Raw genomic sequence first — 22,560 nt, 5'->3', positions numbered from 1 at the left:
ATACCATGGAGAGACAGAGGAAGTGCTCAGTGATCTGAAGAGGGATCTGCTGGTCCCAGCTGGGAGTCCCCTACCTGCTCACTCGAGGCCATGGGAACAGCAGCTGCCAAAATCTATGTTAGGGCTGTATCTGTCAGTGATAGTGGCCCATCCTAGCAGAGAGCAGTGTTTGTACAGCTTTTTCCGAGCTGTCTGCACTTGGTGCTGTACCAGCACAGGAGTAAATGGGGCTGATATCCTAAGAATAAGACATAAAACGAAGGGCCTGACCCTTGAAGGCTGTCTTGATCCAAGATCTGTCAGCCTTCTGGTAAGAGCGAGTGTTATAACAACTCTGGGGCAGCCTCCAGCCTTGGTAATTACTTTCCACATACTCTGTGCAAAATGGCACATCTTGAAGCCTACCAGGGTGCAGGTACTGTTCCTGCAACAATATCTGGCCTGTGTGGTCTTTTTTCCCCTTTTTTATTTCTTTCTTTTTTCTTTTGTGTCCTCTGGATAGCAGCTTCTTTTACCCCCCTTGGCAAAGCATACTGGGCTAGGTGAGCCACTGGTCTGATCTTGTAAGGTATGTAATCTGTCTCATTTGAAGTGGCCAGCTCTTTCCCTGACAGGTTGGTCCTGGTGAGACCAGGTGAGACAGAGGTAGTCTGGGAGTTCCTGGCACGTGTAGTACATCGCCATGCTGGCTGACCTAGGATTTGTAAGCACTTGACTTAAAACTGAGTCAGCGATTTGCTTCATCAGGTTCAGAAAATGATTTGATGCATTTTGCAACCTGTGAAAAAGCTCGAATGTTCACAAAACTTGCCTAACCCCAAAGTGTCTCTGGAAAATGGGGCTGTGGTGGGGTCTGTATTTGGTACAACTCACCTAAACCAAGCTGCGAGGAGGACGGCTTTCCAGACTTGTGTTAGGTTCAAAGTACTCACCTTGCTCTGGTTGAATGTAGTGTCCAGGTCCCTTATTTCTGCAAGGGACTGTGAGGTTTTTAGCCATATGTGAGGGAAAAGTCAGCAGTGGGACTGGCAAGGACCGATTCCCTTCCCTGTTGCCGCCCCGTGTTCGCTCCTCTCCTCACAGCCCGTGTGCGGGCAGGGATTGCTGGCACTGATTGGTGCCAGGCTGTGTGTGTCACTGCTCCATGAGAATAGTCATGTGTCATTATTCTGTGTTTTAAAGATATTTTGTATGTTGACAGTAGCACCACTGTGAATGTGCCATTGATCTGGTTTCACCACTACTGGATTTATGTCTGGTGTTTTGTCCCTCAGAGATAAGTGCAATTTGCTCATTGGAGTGAGGTTATGTTTGACATTAGTAACATGCAGATAGTTCTTACCCAGTACAGTGTCTTCTTGTAATCTGTGCCTGAGAAGGATTTCCAGTCATCTCATCTCTTTCAGGAGCCAGCATTGTCTGTTCAGATGGCAGAGTGAACCCAGTGCTTGTTGGGCTTCTTGGTTTAGTTGATCTGTGTGGGGTTTCTTTATGCACAGGTAAAAGTCAAAAGTAACCTGGAATCTACTGGATTCACAACTAGTATCACAGTATGCTAGAGATTGGAAGGGACCTCAAAAGATCATCTAGTCCAATCCCCCTGCCGGAGCAGGAACACCTAGACAAGGTTACACAGGAACGTGTCCAGGCGGGTTTTGAATGTCTCCAAAGAAGGAGACTCCACAACCTCCCTGGGGGCAGCCTGTTCCAGTGTTCCGTCACCCTCACTGAGAAGAAGTTTCTTCTCAAGTTTAAGTGGAACCTCTTGTGTTCCAGTTTGTACCCATTGCCCCTTGTCCTATCATTGTTTGCCACTGAGAAGAGCCTGGCTCCATCCTCGTGACACTCCCCCTTTATATATTTATATACACTAATAAGGTCACCCCTCAATCTCCTCTTCTCCAAACTATAGAGACCCAGCTCCCTCAGTCTTTCCTCATAAGGGAGATGCTCCACTCCCTTAATCATCTTAGTTGCCCTGCGCTGGACTCTCTCCAGCAGGTCCCTGTCCTTCTTAAACTGAGGGGCCCAGAACTGGACACAATATTCCAGATGAGGTCTCACCAGGGCAGAGTAGAGGGGAAGGAGAACCTCTCTCGACCTACTAACCACCCCCCTTCTAATGCACCCCAGGATGCCATTGGCCGCCTTGGCCACAAGGGCACAGTGTTGGCTCATGGTCACCCTATCGTCCACTAGGACCCCCAGGTCCCTCTCCCCTACACTGCTCTCTAACAGGTCGTTCCCCAACCTATACTGGAACCTGGGGTTGTTCCTGCCCAGATGCAGGACTCTACACTTTCCCTTGTTATATTTCATCAAGTTATTCCCCGCCCAACTCTCCAGCCTGTCCAGGTCCCGCTGGATGGCAGCACAGCCTTCTGGCGTGTCGGCCACCCCTCCCAGCTTAGTGTCATCAGCAAACTTGCTGATAGTACACTCAATTCCCTCATCTAAATCGTTGATGAATATATTAAATAATACTGGTCCCAGTACCGACCCTTGAGGCACTCCACTAGATACAGGCCTCCAACTAGACTCCGCCCCATAGACTACAACTCTCTGGCTTCTCTCCTTCAGCCAGTTCACAGTCCACCTCACTACCCGATCATCCAGACCACACTTCCTCAATTTAGCTGCGAGGATGCTGTGGGAGACTGTGTCAAATGTTTCTAATTAGTCCAGGTTTCAGAAATGGAAGAGCTTCCAATTTTTATATTCATGCTACAACCAAGTTAAATTTTTTGGCAGGAGAGATCTGCTCCAATTTAAATAACCACTTAGAGCAGAGGATGATTTGCTGAGGCCTCTGAAGGAGCCACAGACTGTGGCAATATCTTCTCCTTCATAAGAGGTCAGTCCTCAGGATACTCAGGTTTTCAGGAGAGTTTGGCGCTGGGCATAATAAAGGTTTTCTGGAAGCCCAGCCGTGGGGATAAAGAGCTGTTCTGAAAAAGATGGCTCAAATGTTTTATGCTGTTGATCTCCCATCCCATCCATTTTTAAACAATTTGCCTGGTATGGTTTTCATTGCTTCTCTCTGGCAGTGAGATGATACCTGTGTGCCTGCTGTTCAAAATCATACTGATGTCTCGTTGCCTTATCATGTTGCACATTAGGAAAATTTTATGAGCTGTTGCTGATCCTCCTTGCAAGCTTCTGTTTCCCCAGGCATCTCATCCTTGTTGCAGATCCCTGTCTGCAGTTCTCACACCAGGCAGATCTTTATTTTGAGCCTTACTTTCCCTGATTCTGCATGGATCCTTTTGTGTTTCTTAGCTCTCTCACTGCTACTCGAAATTTAGCGTCATCTGCAGTTGTAATTACTATGCTGTTTGCCTTTGTTTTAGGTCATTAATAAGGATGTTGAATAAAAATCTTCTTTCTATTGATTCTGGCGTGTTCCCATAAATAGCATCTGTGCACAGGCACAGTGTACTTGGAAGCCTAGCAACCCGCAAGCTCCCCATTGGCACAGTAGTTTAACCTCATGTATCTTGTCTCTCTTGCATCCTCTCCCAGTCCCTGTGCACTGGTTCTCTCTTTTGTCCTTTTGCAGAGGCTTCCTTGTTTTCTCATTCTTCTCTTTCACTTTGTTCCTTCTCTTGAATGCTTCTCCCACTGCTGCAGTTTAGAATCAGTTTGCTTATGCTGTGCTCTACAGAGTGAGCTCATGGCTGGAAATGCTAATCAGACCTTATGCTTCTGCAGGGCTCCAGGGAGGTGAGCATGCTACCTGCCCGGTGGAGTGATGTGTGGGGTCCTGCTCACCCTGGAAGTGTTTAACACCAGCTTACTCCATTAATGCATGGTTTGTGTATTACAGAGCTTACAGGGAGGGTGTTTGAGACAATGGAAGAAGTAGAATTCCCATGTTTGAGAGTAGTTCTGCCTTGAAGTCTTGAGAAAAGAGTGGGGAGAAACAAGGAGGAACCCACTTAAAACCTCTGCGGGATTAGATCATCCTTCTTTGAAACAGATCCTGATGCAGCATCCAGTCAAAGGCAGCTCTGGACTTGGTGTTTGAGTTGTGGAGCACATAGCTCTTGGCATAAGCTCTGCTGTTTCAGGTACTTGTACCCAGGTCTCAGATCTCTCCTGGAGCTGCAGCAAGCCCTAAACCTCCCTGCAGAGTTTTTGAGTCATTGTTGAAATGGCTGTTAGAGTTGTTGTCTGGGGACATTGTTTGTGTGTGCTGGGCGTAGAGCTGTGGCTGGTGCTGCAGCCCAGCTGCCTGTGCTTGAGGATCCAGTTGATGGAGTGATGAGATCAGAGCTGCCTCCTAGATCTTTCTGCAGATCTGTGGGCACCCTTCCAGGTGTGATGGGCATTGCTGGTGATGACTGTGGGCATGCCTGTGACCATTACTGTAAAAGATGGTCCACAGGCCACGTTTCTAAGGAATTGTTTTGAAGCCAGCGTGTTCAGATAAATGGGAGGAAAGTCAGCTTGAACAAAACTAAGGTCCTGAAATCCTTGCTTTGAGCAGAGAGAGATCCAAAGCAAGCCTTAGCCATCTGAAATCCTCTAAAACGATGTAAACTTAGGCTCCACCACAGGCCAGGCTAGCTATTGCTTTGGGGAACAGCAGGCGTGCACATCATTCTGTGGAGTAGGGAAGGTAATTCAGCTCTTGTTCCAAGTAAAATTTCAAAATAAGCAATTTTACAGGAGCAGGAGCAGGAGTAAAGGCCCAAAAGGGCCCTGCAGACCCGTGAAGCTCCTTGATGTGCAATGCCACAGTATCCAGAAGGTGCAGATGTGTGAGAATAACACCTGCCTAATAATACTGGTATCTGCATTAACAGAGTAGATCTGAACTCACATACTGAACATGGTAACAGGGAGCTGATGCTGAGGAGGAGCTGGTTTTGGGTCTGCATGTGGTAGGAGAATCCTAGTGCCAGTGTAAGGTGGACCACAGTGGCATGGTGTCAGTGCTGGGATGTGTTCTCAGCCCAGTGGCACGCTTCAGCTCCGTGCCAGGCTGATGGCTTCTGCACAGTAGATGCTCTATGCTGCCTTCAGTCCACAAGTGAGGCAGAACGGAATAAACCATCGGACAATGGCTTGAAAGGATCTCCTCTTCCCCCTCTGGCTTTAAAGTGAAACTGAGCTGCACAGCTCTACCTTGTACTCCTGTTGTTGCAAAAAGCCAGCCTTAAATCCACTGTCTTTCACACATCTGTTAACTGGCTGGTGTGTTTCCTCTCTCATCCCAGGTCTCTCCAGACAGCTATTTTTGCTGTGTTACCTTTTGCTTTTTCATTTTTTACCTCTTGAAGTCTCATTCCACTATTTTTTCTTTATAATATTCACCCCCTACCCCTTCTTTTACTTTGGTATTAGCATGACACCACCTTTTGTCAGATGGCTTCAGACCTCTTCTTTAGGCTGATGTACTGTTGGTAGAACTCTCTTAGATGCTGGCCCTGGCTGCCCGGCAGCTCTGTACTCTATCCCCAGGCTCGTGGCTAGTGAGTCCTCACTCAGCCCTTTTCTAGCTCCATCTTCCTTTTTCCTCAAGCACCTCTTGTTTCATAAGCAGTTCTCTCTGTGCAGTCAGTGCTTGGCTTCCCATTGAGGACAGCCTTGTGGAAATGCCTCTTTCCCTCATAGCAGGGCATCTTGGGGAGGTAGGGATGCTGCCAGCTTGCTGTTCTTCCTTCACATCCATCATCAGTGGCTGCTGACAACCTCCTCTGCCATGCTTCAACACAGCCCTCTCCCAAGCTGAGCTCTTGCCAGCCCTGCAGTATCAGTTGAGGGGAGGAAAAGCAGCATATTATTCCTCCTCAACAAGATGGTCATCTCTGCTCTGAATTCTCTGGTACCTGTGGTGGCCTGTGTTTGTGTGTGAAGCCAATAGATACATATTGCACAGCTCAGTCTTCAGTCTATAGGTTGAGTCTGAAATACTGCCAAATCCTTGGGAGTGTGATTTTTGTTTTCATAAGTCAGCCCAGTTGCAGAGCTAGCTCGCTAAAACATGCAGAAGACTGATCTGGCTGTTTTAGCATCATTCTCTTTGTACATTAAGTACCTCACTAAATTAAGAAGAACTGTACCATTAGCTGTTTCAATTCGAGGTTGTTTATTGGTACTTTTGGTGTTCATTTCCCCCCTTTTTCTGCAATAACTGTTGTTTTTACTCTTTATTACTTAGGAGACCTTTCAGTTACAGGTCTAAGAGGGGATGTTGCTATTAACTGAGCTACTTTGCTTCACAGTGTAATCCTTTTGTGATTCATGGTGATGCTCACCTCCCACATGTATTCCTTATCCCCACCCAAAATAAGCCAGGTAGGTGAGTAGCGCCTCTCCTCTCATGCAGTTACAGTAGCTGTGCATGATTAATGTAAAATCACATGGTTGATTGATAGTCTGATTTTTGGCTTAAGTTCACAATTTATTTTGCAAAGGAAATCTTGAGACCTATCTTTACACATCAAATATTTGTCATCTTTGCTATTTGTGCACTGGGAATTACTGGCTGAGTAATATTTGCAGTCACCCTAATTCCTGTAGGAACCACAGAAATCTGGTGTCAGTGTACAGTGCATTTGCCTGGTCACCAAACTGTTGAGTAATTTTGTTTGTTTATTTCTGGGGATGTTTCATCCTTCAGGATTTATATTAGAAAAATTCCTGCTCTTATGATTCCTCCTCTACAAAGCCAAAAAGTAGGCATTTTGAGTGAGTATAAGCCCCAGCCGTTTTAGCTTTATCACTGCTGTAGTGGCTGGGGCTAGCCCTGGCAGACTACAGAGAGCAGGAGGATGGAGCTTGTGGTTGTGGCCCAGGGAAGCCCTGGGAAAGCCCTGTTTAATCAGCGCAGCGTGTTTCTGGGAGGCTCTGAGGGCATTTCACTCTAGTGCCTGTTCTCTGTTGTCTTTCTGCCTCTGCTTGCTCAGGCAAGAGCAGGCTGGTTCTGACCATGGCTGTTGGAGGAGCCTGGTGTGCCAGCTGCCCGAATGAAACAGGCGTCCCTCTCCTTTTGCTGGGTACTCCACCAGTCAGTGTCTGTCCTGAAGCACCCCTGAGCTTGCCTGCTCGTGGTGGATGGGCTCCTGCAGAAATGTTTCAAGTAAATCCTTCTCCTATTTGGAGCCCAGGGAAGTGATGCTGGGAGATGCTGACCAAAGGTATGGACACAGAGTGGCATGCAGACCTTGGGGCACCCATTAGACTCCCAAAATACTGTTGTCCATTCCACTGCAGTGGCGCGGAGTGCACTGAATGAAAGGGTCTCTGTTAAGCTGAGCTCTGTAAGAGCTGAATCATCAAGTGGCATAAATCCCTTTTATTCAGTGCAGCTATGTGGTCTGTATGTTACATCATTCAGCCTCTTTTCTTGCACTGGACAGAGAAGGAAAGTGAAATCAACCTTAATGTTGTGTGCGTCTCATTCTATCCACTAATCTTTAACTCTGGTTTTAAACAGTTGATCATGATCAAGATGGATGGATGCTTTGAGAAGCACTTGCTCAACTAAATGATCTGTTGCTCTGAAATGGGAGAAAAGCCTCTCTCTGTGCTTTAAAGAAGCAAAGAAACTGCTGAAGACAAGAGATTTTGGCCTCTGTGACTACCATGAGGTTAAGCAGTTATAAAGCCCACAGACAATATGTTCTTGTAATGATTCAGGACTATAACCTTAATACTTTTATGTTAGCTGGATAATGTCAGGTTTCCGTGTGTCACAGATCTGTTCCCACAATTACAGTCATTTGAGCAATTTGGAATGCCTTATTTAGTGATGTTTCTGCACAGCTCAGCATTGGGTACAGAAAATGACAGGATAGTTTTTCCCTAATTTCACAGAAGTCTGAGTGTTTGCAGTGAGAAGGCATGTGCAAGAACTGGAAGACCCTAGTGGAGGTGGGAGTGTGAGTTGTGCTTTGGCATTTTTACTGTTTAAGAGTAATCTGGAAATGCAACAAGCTCTGTAAATAACATGCGGAGAGAATGCATGGTTTTCAGTTCATTTCTGCACCTCCCTTCAGGAAGCAGGCAGAAGTCTCAGTTGGGTAACAGGCGCACTGGACATACCTGCAGAGAGGAGCCTTTTCTGGGAGCAGGTTGAGCTTGAGCAGCCTGCTGAAAAGGGGAATTGCATCTTTGGTGATGGTGTCCAAAGTGGATTTTAGAAATTCATCATCTTTACTGGGACCATTCTGATTCCATTTGTATGTTGCATTTTATAAGAAAGGTTTTGGTTTGCTGTATGACAGAAGTTGGGCCGTGTACATGATGTGAAACGGTTTGGGTAAATCCGTTTTTGATGCATCCACCAGAGGAGCGGGTAAGATCCTCCTTCAGTCTGCAGGGATGACAACATGAAATATGGTTACTGTTATTTTACCAAACAGTTTTCTATTATATTCTCGTAGATTTTGTAATTTCAAGCACTGTGAGTTGGGAGTTGATGAGGAACACAGTAGACACTCACCTACGTATACTGCTTTTGGGTTGGTTTGGTTTTATGTTTGTTTGTTTTTTAATAGATGTTTTGCATTACATGCTGGGAAAAGCTGATTGTGAAACCCTTTCTAGTTACTGCATGTCTAACAGGGTTCTCTTGTGCAGACACAAGCAGAAACCCCCTTCTGGTAGTGAGGTTTTCCCTTTTCATTCCAGTAACTCAGTGTATTTGAAGTAGGCTGTTTTAACTAAAACATGCCTGTGTGTGTAGGGTGGCAGGGAGTCCTGGCAAAACAGCACGTCACTTCAGACCATGCAAGTTCATTTGGGATTGTCTTGTAATATTCATATTGTTTGAATCTGCTATTGTTTTAATTTTACACTTGTAAAATGAGCCTGTTCTCTTTAGGCACAGTATGAGAAATAAACACCTATGGAATGGAGACTTAAAAGTCTATATATCATGACAGCTGAGTGTCTTGAATGTGAGTAGTTTTAAGTGTTCCAGTTTCATTAGGACTTACATAACACTTTCTTCCTAGCTGTTCCCATTTTCCCTTCAGTCTCTCACCAAAGGTTGGATCAGCTCTAATGCACTGTTCTTCCAGCTCTCTGCCATAGCTTCCTCTTCGGTTGCAAGTCAAAACAACTCAGGCTGTGGATCGTCCATCTCACAGAAATTCAAAGTCACTAGAGATAAAACCAGCCAGCATGTTAAAGGAGAGGCAATCAATGCACAGATGCAAGGCTAGAGCAGGTGTTCCACTGTCTCATTCTGCTGCCACAGCCGTTTATTCCCCCTGCCTTGGAAATGCAAGGTTAACCAGCTGAAGCATGTGTAAGCAATGCGCCTGCTAAAAGGAGAACCAGAGAAGTACCAATTAGAATCACAGAATAGTCAGGGTTGGAAAGGACCTTAAGAGCATCAAGTTCTAACCCCCCTGTCATGGCCAGGGACACCTCACGCTAGACCATGTTCCTCAAGGGCTTGAACACTGCCAGGGGTGGATGGATCTCTGGGCACCACATTCCAGTGCCTCACCACCCTCACAGTAAAGAACTTCTTCCTTATAGCTAATCTAAACTTCCCCTGTTTAAGTTTTAACCTGTTACTCCTTGTCCTATCACTACAGTCCCTAATGAAGAGTCTCTTCCCAACATCCTTATAGGCCCCCTTCAGATACTGGAAGGCCACGCAGCCTTCTCCAGGCTGAACAGCCCCAACTTGCTCAGCCTGTCTTCATACAGGAGGTGCTTCAGTCATCCTCGTGGCCCTCCTCTGGACTTGTTCCAACAGCTCCGTGTCCTTTTTATGTTAAGGACACCAGAACCGCACACAATACTCCAAGTGGGGTCTCACGAGAGCAGAGTAGAGGGGGAGGATCACCTCCCTTGATACCACTTCTGATGCAGCCCAGCACATGGTTGGTTTCTGGGCTGCGAGCACACACTGCTGGCTCATGGTCAGTTTTTCATCGACCAATTCTGCAGTGGTGGTCAGTGGAGGTGTTATTTGAAGCATGGGGGGGTACACCGTGGACCATGTCTTTGGGTTGTATGTCTAGCCTGGAGGCAATGTGGTAGGGAACAGATGTGCTGCTGTGCTGTCTTGGCCATTTGAAAAATGCTCAAAGCAAATTTATTTGGGCAGTATTTTAACTGAGGGAAGGAAAATCAGTTCCTGAGACTAAGGGAGGTGGTGAGCGATCTGCTTCCTGGTTCTTTTTTATTACCAAATTGTAAGCTTCTGATAAGGGAAGTTTTTTATTATGGGAACTCGTGACACAGCTCGTATCTTTAGAGGTGGGACATGGTGCTGTTAAATTAGCTGATACATTGGACTCGAGCAAAGACCTGTCTGGAAGAGGCTGACAGTGCCCTCTTAGGAAAGTTGTTGCTACTCTTCTGACATGAACAATGAATTCTCACACCACTGTACTTGGCAAAGGCAGACTGCATAAACACGTCACAGCACGGTGCTTCAGCGTTGCCAAACCCTCCTGAACAAAACACTGGCTAAATGGGGAGGGGTGGGAACTGGAACTAAGTGTCCCTGGGGCTGGGTGAGCAAAGGTAGGCTGAGAACATCACCTCCTGTCTACCCAGCCTTAGCTTCTGAGTGACCCTGCAGGCACTGGCAGGCAGGGGCAAAGATCACCTTTACATCAAAGAAAGCAAAAATAATGGCAGTCGTCCCCTGGCACATCCTGTGTTTTCTTTTTGTGTCTTTCAGCATACTTCTGTTTCCTGATGACAGCCCTGGGCGTGACAGCTGGTGCGCATCGCCTGTGGAGCCACCGATCCTACAAAGCTAAGTTGCCTTTGCGGATCTTCCTGGCTGCTGCAAACTCCATGGCTTTCCAGGTGGGGTTGTGGTTGCCCATGCAGATTCTTGGCCTCCAGGCAACTTTCTCTCCCGTGCAGTAGAGACAGGCATGTATGCATTGGACAGTCCAGGAGCAGTAATTACTTAAGGACCAAGTTGAACATACCCACTCAGGGACTCAGCGCCTCAGCAGTCAATCTGTGGCACAATTCAGGCCCACACATCACAGGTCAGCGTGGAAACCTTTATAAGGGCCAACTTCATACAAACATGTCTGTGTAATCAAGTCTGTTTGTCCATCCAGACAGTTGGTTTTGATGTGCCCAGAAAGGAGAGCAGGCATCCTCCCACAGTCTTAATTATCTCTGTTTTATGCAGTGTTTTTTACCAGTAAAATTCAAATATGTTTGCAAAGAAGTGTGTTACTAGATCTGTACTTGCTGATAGGCAGTCTTAGACTTCAGAAATGTTTGTGTAACACCCAGCTGGTGGTAGGAGTCAGTCCAGAACCAGGATCTTCTTGGTGTGAATTTAGTTACTCCTTTGGCTGAGATTAGAGATACGAGCCTGTACTAACATTAAACTTACCAAGCTTGACTGCTATAGCCCCTTGTGGCACCGAGTAGCCCATGTATGTTGTGCCTTGAGTTTCCAGATTTTTTTCCCTTCAGTCTGTTTGGTTGACTTGTTCACATACTTTGACAGAAGATTAAAAGAGTCCTTTGATCCACTTCTGTACTGTTCATTTATCATCCTGTTTTTCTTTTAAGATGGAAAGAATTGATCTAGGTAATCCTTTTAGACATTACAAAGATCACAGCATCTTTGCTTAAATATGGGAAAGTGTCTATTTGGCAGTACTTTTCTGACCCATATTCTGAGCCATATTTCAGCTGCTTTGTGCTGCTCGGTTCCCTGCATAGCTTTACAAGTCCTTTGCTCAGCACTTGCTTTGAGAAGCTCCTGGTTCTGTCCTCCTGTTTTACAGCTATCTGATCTTTCATAAGTAATTTAAATGAATGTGTGGAGCTGATTGCAGTGAGTCTGCACGTTGGGATTTCTTTGCGTTCTGCTCCCCTGTTGCTATGGATTTTGCTCTCGGCTGCATTGGCTTCATCACTGCTTTTGGCTGAGGACCTGGTGTGATTCTGAGGCCCAAAAGTTACTTCGAAGTAGCTTCAAGCTACCTTTGTGCCCTTCATAGCGGAGGGAAAATAAAAGGCCAGATTACCCACTCAATGTTTCAAATAGTCTGAAGCCTGCTCCTAATCACCATGACATCCATTGTCTGTTAAAGGCTGTTTTCATCACCACAAGCAGATAGTGAGTGAGTTTTCAGGTCCATCTTACTCTGGGAGAAAGAGGCAGCATTGGAGTACCTGTAGCATCCCTGGATGCTGAAAATTGAGGAAATATTCAGACTTCTTGAATTGCAGGGGAAACTCTTCTCAGGAGTTTTGACTGGGTGCTGCATGGCTGTGACATGCTGTGCTTCCTCTGAAATACCACCAGATGCGGCCATTTTTGCCCTGATTTTTTATGATTGGAGCACACTGAGCTGTGTTACTTCATCTAGTGTGAATCTGTCACAGTTTTGAAAGACTGTGCTTCTTGCTGCCATATGTCTGCTTCAGACATAAGTAGTACCTGGCTTATGTCTGCTTGATCTTCTAGTGCTTAAGTTTCAGCATCTCATTTGGGGCGTGCTGGTGTCTCCTCTGCTCTGTTGTACTGTTGCTCCTGGCCATCTCTGAAACCAGCTGTGTTGTTCTGCAGAGGTTGTGCTGTGAGTGATGCACACAGCATCAGTGGTTGTATGGAAACTTGTGTCAGCACACTGAAGTTGTTCCATAGCTGAGTTTGTTGTTATATTCCAGTCTGCAGGTCTATTAAGGGACCTGCTAATGAAACCTCATGTCTCCATCACTGTCAGCCGCACGATGCTGTGGTGTAAAAGACCAAGTTAATTTCTCCGTGTCATTGCTTTGACCTGGTTATTTGCTGTCCCACAAAGAATTCAAGTGCTCTTGTGGCAAACTGATTGATAGTCTCACTCAAAGAAACCCCCATAAATTTCTGGCTAATAAGGAGGACCTTTCCTAGGTGTGCTTCTTGCATAACCCAGCTTTATTTTTAAATTACTTAATCTTGGCATTTTCCAGTCTTCTGGATACTCCCACTGAAGCCACTTGAAGCAGTGCAGAGGCTTTAATTCCCTTTGACATCTCTGCAGGAAAAAAAATAAGATGGCAGCAAGGTAAAGATCTCCCCTTGGAGATCTCACTGAGGAGTCTGGTCACTTCCTTTGCTTCACTCAACTTACTTTGTTTTCTTCTGCAACTGGGCAATTAAGGCACAACATACCAGAGCACTGGTAAGGGGCTGCCTTCCTCTCGATGAGTCAGTGAGGCAGAAATACATTCCTCTCATCCCCAGCCCACTCCCAGCCATGACATGACAACAGTAGAAGGCTGAGCACTACTGAGTGCAGTGGGCTTTTGTCCTTTGCTTGTCCTTTGTGGACTTCCGCAGGCAGAGCATCTTTGTAAGGCTGAAATGGGCACAGGCGTTTGAGCTGAATTCTTTAGCTGCTCTTTATAGCTGTTCCTGGGGTCCCATCAGCAGCACAGGTGGCCTCAGTGCTTTCTCTCAGTGTTGGCAGCAATAATTTCTGTGATGCTTTCAGCACAGGGCTTTTGTCTGACAAAATATACACAGTTGTCATTAGCCTGGGCTTACAGTGTCCTGCAGTATATACAGGACCATCGTGGCTGCTGTGCTGTAGTTACTTCACAGGCACCACAAATGGTTTGGTCAGCTCTGCTGGGGTCAAAGCAGTTGGGTGTTGTGGGTGCTACTGCCATTCCTAAAAGTAACCCAAGGCATTCCTTTGGGTATTACTGCTTGGGTATATCCATGGCTGTGCAAAGATGGAAATAGCATAGGCAAGCACACTCCACTGAGCATTCTCTGATCAAAGTTCACACTGTTGTGGATCTGGGCATCAACTAACATTTTGCTATTTCAGTGCGGTATTGGACAATTCAGTTCATAGATGAAAGTGTGACCTGAGTTTTGCAGCTGCTGTCCATGCTTACAATGCTCTGCACTAACAGCTTGGCAGCACTGTAAAACCCACCAGTTCAGTCCAATAGCCAGTGTATCCTGCAGAGCAAACTGGGAAGCAGAAATCCCTTTAGCTGACTAAACTCAAACTCTCACTTCATGGGTCCAAGTGTGAAACTGAAATATACATAATCCCATTTACAGCCATAGGGCATTTCAGTGACCCATGGTTGCTGACAGCTTGAGCAGAGACAGGACTGAACTTGCCTCGTATCTGCTCTGGGTCCAATGCTGAGCTGATGTTATGGGTGTGAGACTTTTATTGCAGACTGGCTGCAAATGCAAGACTTGATTTCCCATAAATCAGGCATATCTCATTTGGTATCTTAATCGTTGAATGCTTTGGGTTGAAAGGGACCTTAAAGACCATCTGGGTCCAACCAGGTTGCTCCAAGCCCCATCCAACCTGGCCTTGAACACTGCCAGGGATGGGGCAGCTACAGCTTCTCTGGGCAACCTGTGCCAGTGCCTCACCACCCTCACAGGGAAGAATTTCTGCCTAATACCTAATCTAAATCTCCCTTCTCTCAGTTTAAAACCATTATCCCTCATCTTATCACTATGCTCCTTGACAAAGAACTCTCCGCATGCTTCCCGTGGGCTCAGTTTTAAGTACTTGAGGGCTGTGCTCTTGCATACATCCCTGCAGACAGAGTAGTAATTTAAGTGGAGGTGTTAGGTTTTGTTGTGGAAGATGAATCCCTCCAAAGGCTGAGCACGTTCAGGTCCTTCCTGTTCAGATCAGGAAAGGCACATGTAGCATTCCACAACTTCTGTCCCACTTTCAGCACTGCTTTTGTGCCTGGAGGGTGTCAGTAGTAACTAGGATATCTTTAGTCAATGACATTTTTAGAGGAGCATCAGAGAGGGGCTTGTTGCTGTTACTGTGTGGGGAAGGAGCTGGAGGTGGTGTGCTAGAACAGCACCCAGCCTCTATACTCTCACCCTGCCATGCAGAATGACATCTACGAGTGGAGCCGAGACCACCGTGTGCACCACAAGTACTCGGAGACGGATGCAGACCCGCACAACGCCCGGCGTGGCTTCTTCTTCTCCCACATTGGCTGGCTGTTCGTGCGCAAGCACCGGGATGTCATAGAGAAGGGGAGGAAACTGGATTTCACTGATCTACTGGATGACCCTGTCGTTAGGTTCCAAAGAAAGTAAGTGGGATTGCTGGGCCCTCGAGTGAGGTTGTCTAGTTGTGGCTCATTCCTTACTTTTATCTTTCCCTTTTCTCCCCCAAGATATCCATGCCACCTTGATTGCAGGCATTAGGACTTCCATGCCTTTAGCCGCAGCTATTGACTGATATGGCTGATGCTTGCTGACTGTCCTTGCAGGCTCTACTGCACAAGCAGTGAGCTCTGTCTTTGTCCCTCTGCTTTTCCAGAAAGCCAGGTCTGCTGGTGAAAACAGCCACAGCAGAAGTTGCTGGGATCTTGTCCTTCCTCTTTGATCACTAGAACGAATGCTGTAATCAGTAACTGCCTTAATGCAGAAGTGCACATTTCAGTCTGCAAACTCATCTTTGGCAGCTGCGGGCCAGTGCAGACCAAGCACTTCCTCTCCCAAAACTGTCATTCCACAGGATTAATTATCTGCCTTGAGAATTAGCACAGACCTGGTTCAGTTCACTGCACACTCTGCAAGAGGAGCAAATTGAAACATGCTTTGTCCTCTGTGTGAGTACCTGTATTTTAGGCACAAGAAGACTGCCTTGGCCTGCAAGCAAGGTACTTCGGGAAACAACATGACGTTACTTCTGAGTGTTTTACGGGTGAGGGGAGCAGTTAATTGAGCTCAGAAATCTGTTTCTTTTTGCATTAGAGAAACCCATGCACAGAATTACCCTACACTCGAATTGCTCCAGGAGTGAGGAAATCACTGCTCTCCACATATTGTTGCTTTTACTAGTTCAGCTTGTTTGCAAAGGCTCCCTTGCAGTTTGCTGCAGCTCCTCTTGGTCGCGTTATTATCTTTACCAAGACAACAGCATCCCACAAGAAGCAGGCTCTGCTGCTTTGGTTATGCTGCAGATGCTGTGTAGTGAAGAAGTATGTTTTCTTCAGGGAAGTCATGCCTTAGCAAATGTCTCATCTCTGGATTTGAATTTAGGACTTTGAAGTGTACCTTCCTTTATCTGGGAAGAAAAATTCAGGTTTCTCTTTTCTGTAAGGTTTAAGTGTTGTTTGGTTTTGGTTGTTTGGGGTTTTTCTATAGCATGGAAAATCTGGCAGGTCAGTAAGAATCATACTAAACCCTTTTTTGTCAAATTTTGTTTTAAGGATAGATTGTTCATTTCGCTGAATTTAATGGTGAACTGTGGATGAGGTAGCACCCAGTGAGTTTAAAACCACATCACTTTAGCTCAAATCACAGTACTGCTCCAGGCATGACTGACAGAAAAATTTACCCTCTGTGAATAACAGAGCAATAATCCTGCATGTGACGTGAAAGAAAGGCTCGCAGGTGAAATGTCTTCATGACAAAGTTTTCACATGGTGAATACAGTGTTCCCCAATACATGTTCCTCAAGGATGTATTGAGGCATTGTTTCCCTGGAACCCCAGGTAAAGGAGGTTTCTTATTCCAGGGTGGATATTTCAAAGGGAGGCCAAGAAAAGGTTGCTGGGTGCTCATTCCAGTGCGAGATTTCACTTCTTCATCAAAGACTTCAGTCTGAGCTTGTTTCATGTCACAGAATGGTTTTAATTGGTGCCTGATAAGCTGTTTTCATATTGTATTTTATTTTCCTGGAATGGGAGAGGCTTTGAAGGAGTTTTCTGGACTGGGAAATACTTTTCTCCTCCAGCTTGACTTAAATCCTGGCCTTGAGTTGATGAGGTTTGCAAACTTTATCCACAGCCTTGTCCAAAATCGGTCAGATGAGTGAGAAAATCTGTTGTCTTTGTGGGAGTGAAGAATGGAGAGTGTTACCTATGGAGAGCCGTGGCTCAGGTAAATGAACATTGAGCTCAGTGAGAGAGCTGAGGAGATGCTGTCTTTTCACCACAGCTGGTGTTACTGGGGAGCTGCAGATCTCCTTTTGGAGCCCGGCATGTGAGGCACAACCTCCAAACAATAACAAAACAAACAACCAAAAAACCAAACAAAGAGCTTGCAGGGCAAGAGCTTCATTTACTTCATATACAAGATGATGAAAACTAGCTCGTGTGTTATAGATGAGAACTGTGCTCATGGAAACTGACTTCCTTCCAGAAATACTACTAATATTAACATTTTTCCAGTCCTCTGTGGGTTTTAATTGAAAACTGTTTCTTTGTTTTTGTCAAACCAGACTGACAGATCTTCCTATCTGAAAAACTTGCAGCAAATGGAAATTTTTAATAACTATTTAATAAATCCAAATTCTGTTCTTCTTCATCCCGTCCAGAATACTCAACAAAAGCAGGGGTCTATTTTAAACCTGTCATATGGGCACAAGTAAGATGGGTCTTGGTGTTTCTTTTCTTTCTGTACCATTCAAAATGCTGTCACTTCAGCCTGCTGCTCCAGTTTTATGTGGCAGGTTGCTTTGATGATGATACCCCGGGATCACTGTGGGCTGTAGTATATCTGGGCTCCAGGGAGGTGGAAGGGCTCAATGGGAAGACAAAGCCTTATTTCCTCTTGAGCTGGGGCACACTGTAAGTGGCTCCCAAGCTGTGCTGTCTTGCCACACTCTGCTTTGGAGCAGTGTTAGCCCTTTCTCCATTTAGTCATTTATTTCCTATCTTGCTTTTGGCTTTGCCTCCTCACTTTATGCTGAGCTAATACTCCCTTTCTCCACTTGCCTTGACTTTTCCTCCAGCATGATTTTACTTTGTGTCTCCCGCTATGATCTCTACTCTTCACCTCTGTGTTCCCTGCATCCTTTACTCTCTTCCTTGCCTAGCCTAGGCATGTGGCTCTAGCTATACTATAAAACTTCCCTCTTTGTACTCAGACTGTTCAGCTTCCTCAGTCCCCATTTTGCACTGCACACTGATTGGTTTGTCCAGTACATGCAGGAGTGATAGGGCTTGTGCCAGCCATTGGGCTGGGAGAGCAGCAATAACCTGGGCCCCAGGCCAAGATGGGTCTTTCTCCTACCCTTGGTGGGGTCCCTGTGGCCGCTTTGGCACCTGCTTTGGGTGTGCTGCTGCTGTTGGGGCTCACACAGCAGCAGTGGTATAGAAAGGAGCTGCTTCTGTGCTGTGCTGCAGATTCCTGTATGATCTGAGCACAGACTAAGTCTTTGTGGACTTTTAGCAGTGACTGTGTTTCTGACACAGCTCTGCTGACGCCACTCTAAGCCCTGGCCTTTCCCAGCCCCAGATCTGGACTCCAGGCACAGGCTGTGCAGCCAACTGTGTGCTTTCCCAGGTTTAAAGGAACTTAATTTGGGAGGCTTGCTTTGGGACTGGGTCTCAGCTGTTCAGCTGCAGTATTTTGGGTTGTTTCAGGGGTTTGGGTTGTCTTGGTATTTTGAATTGCTCTCAGAAAAATTATGTCATGACTGTGGACATCTGAAATGTTCCTTGCTGCCTGAACTATGGGGCCAGTCCAGGTTATGCCAGGGGTTTCAGGCAGAGCCATATCTCCAGAGATTCAACCCTACTTCACCCCAGCTGTCATTCCCACCACAGTAATGGTGTCCTTTTCCTTCCACACAGGTATTACAAGAGTTCGGTTGTGCTGATGTGTTTTGTGATCCCTACCTTTGTACCATGGTACCTCTGGGGTGAGAGTCTGTGGAATGCCTACTTCCTTGCCTCCATCCTCCGCTACACCATCTCCCTCAATGTCACCTGGCTGGTCAACAGTGCTGCCCACATGTATGGCAACCGCCCTTACGACAAGTACATCAACCCCAGGCAGAACACCTTTGTCACTCTGGGAGCTATTGGTAAGTGCTGCAGCCCTGCATACAAACTAAGTGACAACCCCTCCTGTTTCACCCTGCCTGGGCCTTTGGCCATCTGCAGCTGAACACCTCTTGGAGCCAGAGATTGGAGGAGGCTGGAGCTTGCACATCCTAGAGGAAGGTGCCCTTGTTCTACTGATGATGCCCACATACATTGAAGTAATGTGCTCACATACAAGGAAGTCTCTGGGCAAAGATTCACAGTAGCAGTTCTGTTTTCTCAGCAGTCAGCTGGGGACAGCAGAGCAGCAGTGACTTGGCTTCTTACTCAGTTGTGGTCTCCCCTCTTGAAGCACTTACGGCTTTCTTCCTTAAGTGTAGGGGGTGGGACATCCCCCTTCCTTCTGAGGAGGAAAGCTCAAAGCACTGAAATAGTCTGGTGCGGGTCTGTGCCAGAGCTCTCCCATAGCCAGGGGTGGAACATAACCTGCAGTGGATTCAGGACTTGGGAAACGGGCACTGGGATGTCCCACTGGGGCATCTTGCTAAGCTCATAAATGTCCCAGCCATGTGGTCTTTAAACTCCCTCTCTGTTTTTCAGGTGAGGGTTTCCACAATTACCACCACACCTTCCCATTCGACTACTCGGCCAGTGAGTTGGGCCTGAAGTTCAACCCCACCACCTGGTTTATTGACTTCATGTTTTGGTTGGGGTTGGTCACTGACCGCAAGCAGGCTCCGAAGGAGATGATCCAGGCTCGTAAGGAAAGGACTGGAGATGGCAGTGCTTGAAAAGCAGTGCTTTGCTGTGCCAGTGCTGTCATACATGTTGGGTGGGGTGTGTGCATCCCTGTGCCTGTGGTGGGTTTGTTTTCCTCTGGGTAAAATTAGTTCTTTTCAGTTGGGCTGAATTAATTCCCCGAGGATAGATTCAGCCCCAGCTTTTTTTTCCTTATTAACTGTCTTATGTCCAAACTTCAGGCTATTAAGTATAAAAATATTATATATTATTTAATATTATAGTTAAACAGGAGAGAGATTTGATTTTAGTCACTGTAGTTCAGGTCTGAAATACCTTGTAATTTGCTTGTTCATGGTAAACATTGGCATGGTGGAGGAACTAACTATCCTTTCCAAGTGCAGCTAAGGGAGATTTTTGTTTCTACTATTAATCAGATAAGCTTTTGAGATGCATCTCTCTGAGGGAATGGATCAGAGCCCAGTGTGCTGTTTCATCTACAGACTGACGGAAAGGACAGTAACAGCACCAATGAAAAACAGGATGTCCAAGGGGAAAAATCAGCCTAAATTTAGTTAGATGTTAGTTGGAAAACCTGCTTTCTTCTTTCTGTTAGCCCTGTTAGCCAGCCCAGTCCGCTGCTGTCTTTGCTAAATATGAAACCCGTTTATTGCTGAGCAGGCTTTTGTGTTGAAGATTAGTCTATACAGGCCAAAATACCGACTGACGCTATGTTGAGATGATTCCTTTGTTGTTGCATATGCATTGTAATTTGTAAAGGTATAGAGCTCAACCATGTCTTAAGCCAAATAAAGCTTCAGTTTCAATGTTGGGAGACCTAAGTTATATTCTAATCAGTCATGGCCATGGATGCATGCATATTTTAGCTCCTTTTGCACAAGAGGCCTCTTCATTTCTTTTTCTGCCTTTGACTAGCGCGTCTTAGAAGACTGACCTTTATCTAAGTCTTCATCTCTAATATTTCAGCTGCATGCAACATCCATTGATTTCTGAGCAAAATATAAATACAGTTATGTAGCTTCTGGATTTTAACAGTTGCCTTGTTAAACAAACAAAATAAAAAAGGGGAAAAAAAGGAAAAAATACAAAAAAAAAGAAAAAAAAGGCATGTGGAATTAATGGGACTTGTAGCCCTTTGTGTTAGATGTTAGCCAGTGCAAGAGAGAGGCTTTGTACTGTCAGCACTGGACTGCTGGAGCACTTTTGAAGATAGAGGGCATGATTTTCATTTATAAAGAAGGTCACTGCCTTGCCCCCTGGGGAGGGAGTGCCTATATCCCAGCTGCACAGCCCCATGCCCTGGGCAAGGCAGGGATGTTGAGATAACTGAGACTCAGGCCTGGATATTTTCAGGAAAGATGTAGAACTGGAGGAATCAAAAAACAAACCTAAAATGGTTTCTTTTCTGTTCTGTTTCTTGTTTTTTAAATGATGCCATATAATATGAAAGAGTTGTCTTTAGTCTGTATTTCATCCAGCAGGTGTTTTAACAGTGTTACTTTGCCATTAATGATGTGTAAACTCTTGAGTGATTTACAATAAACAGTTATGAATTACCCTGGCCTCTGTGATTTATTTGGAGATGTCTCACAAAGCGAAAGGGCTTTGTGCACCACATGTTAGAATTAGAGAATTGTTTCACTTGGCATTTCCAGCTATTCATTTGCTGCAGCCTTTCCCAAACACATACCCCCTTGGCGTTTCTGGTTTCCTCATTAGTGGAAGAGGAGTGTTGTCAAACAGAAGGGCACCAAGACATTTGATTAGTTTGGGCTTAGTGGCCAAGCTGGTGGTGGCAGGGAAAGAAACTTCAAGCTAACATAAGGTTGAAAAGAGACTATGGCAACTTCTTACATATGAAAATCCCACTTCAGTAGCAAAATATCAGCTCAAGTGTGGCTGCAGGACAGTGCTTTGACAATAAAAATGAAGCATTTTGTTTAGATTTTTCTGGGCTTTTGTCTGTGTTTCTGCTGAGATGTGCTTGAAAACCTGGGTGTGCCACAAGTGTCTTGATGTGCAGTCATCTGGAGCCAGGGCCATTTGACAGACACACACACAGGCAAGCAGGAGACATTTCCCCACCATCTCTACAGTGCCTGCAGGAGGGGCTGGACACAGCTCCCAGAGGTGGGACTTTTCCAGCCTCTTGGTTACAAAAATAGCACAGCTGCTTCCTTCTTTGCATGGCTGATGGGAAATTGGAGAGGGGGAAAAAATTGATGCAGGTGATGGGTTTGTACTTGATGTTTGAATGTAGGATGAAGCTGGGAATATGTACAAATGTCTGATTTTATTGGTGCTCCCATCATTTCATTTGTGCAGTTTCCTAGCTGAAGAACTGCAGTGAGTGTACTTTAAAGGCACTTAGATACACATCTTCTTGTTGATCTTTATCATACCTTAGATCCTTTATTTTTCTCTTCTTCTTTTGTACTGCTATTACTTGGACTTCCTTAAGCCAATTCCTGTCATGTACATGATGGAAGAAGAATAACTGGCCCTTCAAAGAGGTACATGCTTCTTGTAGTTTAAGCCCAGCTGGTAACTAAGAATCATGCAGCCACTGGCTCGTTCCCCCAGCCTTCCTCCCCTCACTCGGGAGGAAGGGCTGGGGAGGAGAATCGAAAGAATGTAACTCCCACGGGTTGAGATAAGAACAGTTCAGTAACTGAGGTATAACACAAATCACTACTGCTACCACCAGTAATAATAATGATAAGGGAAATAACAGAGGAAGAGAATACAACCACTCACCACCCACTGACTGATACCCAGCCCTACCCGAGCAGCAATCTAACCCTTCTGGGTAACTGCCCCCTGTTTATATACTGGGCATGACGTGCTGTGGTATGGAATACCTCTTTGGCTAGTCTGGGTCAAGTGTCCTGTCTCTGCTTCCTCCCAGCTTACCCTCCTCCCTGGCAGAGCATGAGACTCAGAAAGTCCTTGGTCAGAGTAAACATTACTGGGCAACAACTAAAAACATCGGTGTTATCAGTGCTGTTCCCAGGCTGAAAGTCAAAACCACAGCACTGCACCCTCTACTAAGAAGGAGAAAAATGACTGCTACTG

General features: G+C 45.8%; 1 protein-coding gene across 1 annotated transcript in view; it reads left to right on the top strand.

Annotated features, from left to right (window-relative positions):
- The window catches only part of SCD5 (stearoyl-CoA desaturase 5), a 33,859-nt gene extending 12,818 nt beyond the window's left edge, over positions 1-21,041 (top strand). Inside the window, exons 2-5 of the mRNA XM_061350886.1 lie at positions 10,658-10,788; positions 14,834-15,039; positions 18,535-18,767; positions 19,327-21,041. Of these exons, the coding sequence (XP_061206870.1) occupies positions 10,658-10,788; positions 14,834-15,039; positions 18,535-18,767; positions 19,327-19,517 (761 nt within the window). The 3' untranslated portion in view covers positions 19,518-21,041. The remainder of the gene's footprint in view (positions 1-10,657; positions 10,789-14,833; positions 15,040-18,534; positions 18,768-19,326) is intronic.
- The last annotated feature ends 1,519 nt before the right edge of the window (positions 21,042-22,560 follow it).

The sequence above is a fragment of the Neopsephotus bourkii genome, unplaced genomic scaffold (genome assembly GCF_033783945.1).
Source record: "Neopsephotus bourkii isolate Nb327-2 ecotype Australia unplaced genomic scaffold, CSIRO-AGI_Nbou_v1 NB_547, whole genome shotgun sequence".
NCBI lineage: Eukaryota > Metazoa > Chordata > Aves > Psittaciformes > Psittacidae > Neopsephotus > Neopsephotus bourkii.
This window is presented reverse-complemented; position numbering and strand designations above follow the sequence as displayed.